The sequence below is a fragment of the Electrona antarctica genome (genome assembly GCF_951216825.1).
Source record: "Electrona antarctica genome assembly, chromosome: 5".
NCBI lineage: Eukaryota > Metazoa > Chordata > Actinopteri > Myctophiformes > Myctophidae > Electrona > Electrona antarctica.
In genome coordinates this window covers 33,629,052-33,636,005 of record NC_136810.1, presented here as the reverse complement: position 1 = coordinate 33,636,005, position 6,954 = coordinate 33,629,052, and the positions used below count along the sequence as shown (strand labels likewise).

At 41.2% G+C, this 6,954-nt stretch overlaps 1 protein-coding gene across 1 annotated transcript; it reads right to left on the bottom strand.

The window, feature by feature from the left end:
- Positions 1-125: 125 nt before the first annotated feature.
- Positions 126-6,283, bottom strand: sephs1 (selenophosphate synthetase 1). Its single transcript, XM_079502014.1, has 10 exons — positions 6,002-6,283; positions 4,603-4,725; positions 3,733-3,829; positions 3,543-3,646; positions 3,309-3,416; positions 2,771-2,925; positions 2,577-2,667; positions 2,380-2,479; positions 1,519-1,731; positions 126-1,429 (listed from the first exon to the last, which is right to left on the bottom strand). The coding sequence occupies exons 2-10, from the start codon at positions 4,696-4,698 to the stop codon at positions 1,215-1,217; spliced, it is 1,179 nt and encodes a 392-aa protein (XP_079358140.1). The 5' UTR covers positions 4,699-4,725; positions 6,002-6,283; the 3' UTR covers positions 126-1,214.
- Between the last annotated feature and the right edge of the window lie 671 nt (positions 6,284-6,954).

Here is a 6,954-nt window from a genome sequence, read left to right as displayed (position 1 = left end):
ATTCATTAATCATCACTCATTATTCTTATATCCAACAAGAAAGAAACCTTGTGTGCCATTGTTTATACACATCTGAACAATGCACACAAGTTTGGTGTCAATGTAGACAAACAAAACTCATCCACTGTGAGAGAGAAAGCAGCTTTATTTATTGTCGATGGGATGCTACACCTTTTGACATTTACAAAGGTTCTGCAAGTGGTACATGATCTGTATCATGATCATCCCATCATTTAGATATAAATGTAACTGGCTGTCAATTGGGATCTTCGTAGGTAGGGCCTAATTTATACTTTTTCATACAACTGTCACAAGTTGAAAATCTGTTCTGCCAGTTACATGGTCGTATGACAAAGAATACATTTGCTTGCTTACCATCGGATTCTTACAGCCTCTGGGACCTTCAAGAGAACAGAACGCTTTAACAGAGAAGAAAAAAGGTTTCCCATTGCAAACAATTTGTATGTGCTAAAGCACATTGGGCCTGCATCAATTGTTTTATATGGAATCAAATTATCAATCAATTATTAAGTACATGTGATTTGTAATCTATTTGACTGATTTATTAGTTGGGGATGGAGGGGTAATACAAAATAGTTCAAAGTGAAAAAAAAAGAAAAACAAAAGCAACCCATTCTGGTCAATTTTCAAAGTGTTACAAGGCATCGGTTACAGCAATGAACTAAAACTAGGCTTTAGAACTGTACAAAGTGATGGACAAACAAAAATGCCATCACATTTGCTTGATGACAGCATTTGTTTTTTAAAAGCACCAAAGAGGCAAGACAGTGAAGACACACCAGACTTCTTCAGATTCAAATCGAATCAACAGTATCAGATTATCATATTTCTAACCTGAAGCTGCCTGCTAAACTTTTTTTTCTTTTTTTCAGTTAACAAAAAAAAAGAGGGGGAAAAAAAAAGAAAATACAACAGACGCAAAAGGCAGATGGGTTTGGATGCATGTTCTTTTGCTTACCAATTGTTATCTTGTGTTATAATCTGAGTCCGTTGAGTGACGACATGCCCTTAAGGTCACTGTCGGGGTATGTCATTACATTTGGATACACACCAACTCAAGTCTTCTGTATACATACTGTATGTGTATGTGTATATGTTTAAACACTCTGGGATGGTTGTCTAGTTGTATGTGTCTAAAGAAACACCCAGCAGAGGTCTGAGGGGGTCCGGTGTACGATGCGGTGGAGGAAAGATTAGGACGTTGCACCGGGGGTTGGGTTGACATTTTGAGTGGCAGCTTGCGGTGCCACCTCTATGATTCGCGGCTTGTCAATGATGCGGGCCGTGCGGTTCCCTTTCTCCACGATACCGATGATCCACGCCTGGTGGCCCTCGCCATATTTGGGAGATTTGATTTCAGCACAGAAGCGGGCAGCCTGTTCCCGAGGCAGACAGATAAGCAGGCCCCCTACAAGAAAGATGCAGAGTAGAGATAGGTCAGTGGCAATGTCTTATGGGACAAAATATCACCCCAACAGTTAATTCACAAACACACACCTGATGTTTCAGGGCAGGTGCCATGCATGAGTCCAAACATGTTCCCACATGCCTTGGACACAGCAGCCATCTTGGCAAGGACCGGAAGGTTGTGGATGACGAATGACACCTCGCTTCGCTGTTGATGCGCAAGCGTCTGTGCATGGCCCAGGATTCCAAACCCTGTGATGTCTGTGGCTGCATGCGCATTGAAGGTGTGCATGAGACCGGCCGCTGGGAGATAGGAAAAAAAGTTACAAAGGCAGGTTTTCCAATGACCTGTTTTTGAGTATATATATAAGAATATATTTAAGAAATTAGTTCATATAGCATTTCTCTCCCTAATTCTACTGAAACTGCATGAACCACTTTTTGCATTAGTTATTGTATTATTTAAAGTCCTACTTATTATTGTAGGCCTATAATATGCAGTGTCATGAAGCATCAGGGCCTTTCACGAGTTGCGATGCATTGCGAACTTGGAGAACCACTGTCAGCTGTTCTTATCAATGGCTTGAAAAGTGGTTATAACAGAATGACATATGCAAGTATCTACAGTAACAATATATAGTCACAATACCAACTTTGATGTACTATAACTATTGCTTTGTTTAAATAAAGTGTTCTTAAAAACATTTTCATTTCCTGAAAAATGGACATTTTGTAGTTAGCCGGACAGCAAAGATTTTCTTAATGGTCTTGCCTGCCTTATTGCGATACCAGTTATGCGATACCAGTTACTTGGTAAATGGAGACAGTTATTAAGGAAACCAAACATCTATCACTCTAGCCAATGGAGATAATAGTCTTCAAAGCGTACATGCAGGGCACCTCTGCTACACCACTGCTAAGTGGATTTTAAGATAGTGTATGTGCACGTACCTGTCCTATTGAGTCGAGACATGTTCATCATGGCCTCATGGTAGGCAAGCTCTACATCTTCTTGGGTTACAACCAACTTGATCTTATTCCATTTATCTGGCTGAGAGACAAATCGCAGAGGGACTCGTTAGAAACACAAAAAATGTGATAATTTGAAGACTGCACCATCTGAGGCCAAGTACAGTAGACAGACTTACAATATCCAACCACTGGTGCACTGCTACTGCCACCTGAGTCCCCAATGGCTTGGTCAACACCAACACATCCCCTGGCACTGCATTGTCTGGCCTAGGATCAGGTCACATAGCGGTTCAGCATTACGTTTGTTAAACCAAACTGATTACAAAAAACGTGAATTAAAGTTAGGAGCTGTGCAGTGAAAACGCCCTACATGATGAATTCGTTGGGTTGGCAGACCGTCGTAGCCACTCCGCCCATCACAACCCAGGGGTTGAGCACAGTCTGGCCTCCTGTTACAGATGTGCCGGCCTCCTCTGACGCATCTTTGAAGCCCTGAATGACCAGTGGCATGACTTTGTCCCTCTCCTGCAAGGGACACCACACCGTACAGGGAGAGAACCAAGGAGTTAGAACTGACGCAAATCAATGTCAATGTCAGAACAAATTGGTATCCCAACCTGAAAATGTATTTTCTGTTTAATCAAGAGCTGGAGGGACAGGGAGACCTGTTACTGAACAAACAATGAGGAGTACTATCAGAATATAAAGAATTGAACAAACACTTATTGTTACAGAAAATATCACTTACCCTACATTTAATAGGTATATTATTTAAATAGGGTATTATGTTAAATAAACACTCCTTTTACTTTCAGGTTATCATAGTCTGATTATGGTTATTATAATCTCCATGACACTTGTGTGGGTTACTCACAGATGTTATAGTGGATCCAAAATATTTAGTTTACCTTCTCTGACATTTTGTTACTGACTCCCAGCAGCATCAGCATGTTATCACATTCTGTCACTCCCATGGCATACAGGTCACTTAGAACGTTGGCACAAGCTATTCGGCCCTATGAAAAAAGAGGAGGATTAGGGAAGCGAAGGACTGTGATACCCTGAGTATCACTGTTATAACCGGTCCGTGAGTGCAATTGAGACCACCAGCTGCACACACATCAATGACAGTAGCTTCATACCATCATGTAGGGGTCATCCACAATGGGATAAATGTAGTCTGTTGTCTGGACCAATGAAAGGCCTCCATGTCTGAGGGGGATAACACAGGTGTCCATACCAATGCCTGCAAACAAAAATAAGTATGAAAAAAGGCATTTCTAGTCATATTTTGCAGATCAAAACCTGTGTGTGTGTGTGTTTTGGACATACCCAGCCGGGGCATAACTGCTCCAAGGAATTGTTCATCCTCTTGGAAGTGGTTCTCCTGTAGGGATTCTAGCAGCTTCTGCAACACCTCTTGTGGCACCTGCAGTCAAGAAAAACTCTTGTTTACATTTTGACATCCTTCCTGTTAACTTATCAGACTATTAGTATAACACAGGACAGAGTCTTCAACGTTTTTCAGGCCAATGACCCTGTATCGGAGAGAGATGAAGCTGGGTTCAATTCAATGGTTGATTGCAACTACATGCATCTACTCGCAACCGTTTGGTTGCATTGCAAGGAGTTGCAATGCAACCATTGGTGTGGTGTGGGCTTTATCCTCAGTAAAGCAAATACAAGAACTGCCCCAGTGTCCGATCCGCAAAAAATAAAAATCACACCCGTGTGAAGTGAGGGGCGCTCTTATCATCGTACATCATCTCATTCCGGCCAATCAGAATTTGCATCCTCACCTTCGTCTTCAATGTTTATGTTACGCAATGTTTGTGTTTACACAAACTCAAAATTGTCCATTCATTGTCAATGGCATTTAAAGTTTGTGTTTACACACACACACACACACACACACACACACACACACACACACACACACACACACACACACACACACACACACACACACACACACACACACACACACACACACACACACACACACACACACACACACACACACACACACACACACACACACACACACACACACACACACACACACACCCCGCCCCTCAAAAAAAGGGGCGAGCGTGTTTTGGGGGGAGCCTTCTGGTTACCCTCCCGGACCCCCTGTTGAAGACCCCTGGTATAACCTGCTGTGCAGGAAGAGTACTCCAGCAGTGAAGGCGACACACCCACCTTGCAGCCCGTTCCCTTGAGCTCAGCGAAGCGTGTGAGTCTGAAGCTCTTGTCTAGCTCATAGCTCTCAGGGTTAAATGACTCCCTCACAGACATGGCTGGATAAACACTGGGTCTTCACCACTAGAGCAGGAACAATGACCAATGCACAGAAGAGGAAGGGTAAGAAGAAGACATACCTGGAAATGCTGCCTAAAACGTGAACAAGTTGAGAGGAAAGCTAATGGGCCATGCAAACTGTGAAAAAATATGAACACATTCAAAAAGAATTGTAGTAACTATTAAAGTAATAGTACCACACCTTTTAAAATAAAAGTACCACAATTATTCAAATAAATGTTAATGTACTATTATTTATTTATTTCCTATGTATTATTACCCAGTATTATTAAGTCCCATAATACCCGAGTAACTTTTGGGTTCATATTAGTACTTTATATACTACTAGCACTGGTGATGAATGTGTGCACGAAGACATATAGTATACCGGTTTATATACAGTATAATAGTGGATGAACCTTCATTCAGGCCAGAGTAACCGATTTCCGATCCACAACATAATATAAAACATACACGAATAATGATGTTAATTTAAATAAACATACTCGGCAATGTGAACAAGATATAACAAATATAACCGCATGCATAACAAGACAGGTGATGAAATAGTCTTGTTATTCAACTGATTTACTACTGGACGCCGGGCCTAGGATGAGAGGATCGAGGGGCGTTCAAGAGACCAAGAAGAATGCTGCAAACTTGCGAACAATAACATTTGCACCAAAATACCATGAAGTCAGTTTCCAGACGTTTCTAAAGCCTAACAATCACCACGTGGACAGAAACACGCCACTCTACTGCATCTGAATGTTAGTTTTGTATTATATATATATATATAAAAGGAACAATCGCAGTTGTCCTTTTTCGTGCGCTACTGGGGGCTTGCTATGAAACGCTGATCGATGCGAGAATGATGATGATGAGCATAAAAGCAGCAGTTGCACGACACACACAGCAGGCAGTGTACATATCATCCACCAGTGACATTGATAACAAGTAAAGAATGTGAGCTGTGTGTTCACGGTGTGGCTGCAGAGCAGAACGGCGGCCCCGGTTTGTAACGTTTATAAGTCACAAAGTTGCAGCCAGGGGAGAGCAGGCTGAACAAAAATGTCGGCGGGGTAAAAAATTAACCCTTTCCTGCCCCGCGCCATGCGATGGTGTGCAACAACATAGTTCGTATGAATTAAAACACGCCTAAACGTGCAACCCGTGTGATGTTTACGATCGCGTGTCACATTAAAGCCGTTTATAACGGTACTATGTGCCGATTTAGGACCAAAGCAGAGTTATATTCTTGCAACAATTCCCCTTTAAGTGCTCTCCCAGTTTATCTTACCAGTTTCACGTTTGCGGTGGATCCAGATCCTAGAAGAGCGGGGACGGTACCACAGTGCATTGTGGAGGAATCGGGAGTCCATGGAGAATGCCTGACGAAAACTACGACGATTCTATATTATATCTACGTGACTAGGTTGATAATATCCTTTGTAGTAATTAGTATAAGCTGCAGCATTAATGTCTATACGTTTGATGACGTTGCAACTTGAAAAAATAAAGTATGTGTTTCTTGATACAAAGAGGGGAGTACAGAGATCTCAAAGGGTCCTTCGCCCGCACGTTGGTGGCTTAGACATCCCCTTTAATGAACTGTGAAGTCTGGCAATAAAAACTCTACAATGGAGTGTACCTTTAATTCAGTGTTTTCCCTCCAATTAGGCCCATAAGGCTAAAACGCAGATAGATTGCCAATGTATAAAACCTGGTTTAGACTGATCTACTTGCTTTGTGTACTTTTGATCACTAGGCATCTGTCTACATATAGTTTTCAATAGTGTGACTAACAAATATCTGCCAAACCTTCTTGATTTCAGTGGCTGAAATGAATAATTTGGGAGCAGACAGCAGAGGTCACTGAATCCATGTTTAATGATGAGCACACGGCAGTCAACTCTAAATACAAGTTCCACAGCAGAGGCAAAAATAAATTATAGTATTTACAACAATAACAGTAATACACTTAAACTTTATTGTCACATGATCATCACAAGTTTACACCAGGTGTAAAGGAGAATAATTATGAAAGTGAACAAATAAGAGTAAAACATTTTAAATATTAAAAAAATGCATAAATTAGCCTAATATGCTATAAAAATCTAAAGGTATAAAGGCACAAATTGTGATAGTAATGTGATCATATGGCATATGCAGTGTTCTGAAACTATTTTGCTAAATCTAAAACTAAGTCATCTCTCTACTAAATCTAAAACTGAAATGTGCATAGGCATAGGG

What these genes read in the sequence shown, in the direction of transcription:
- sephs1 (XM_079502014.1), bottom strand. Translation starts at nt 4,698, where the DNA reads ATGTCTGTGAGGGAGTCATTTAACCCTGAGAGCTATGAGCTAGACAAG. An exon ending in GTAACAAAATGTCAGAGAAG is followed by an intron (nt 2,926 to 3,308) that starts GTAAACTAAATA and finishes TGTCCCTTGCAG; the next exon opens with GAGAGGGACAAAGTCATGCC. An exon ending in CAACCCAACGAATTCATCAT is followed by an intron (nt 2,668 to 2,770) that starts GTAGGGCGTTTT and finishes ACCTGATCCTAG; the next exon opens with GCCAGACAATGCAGTGCCAG.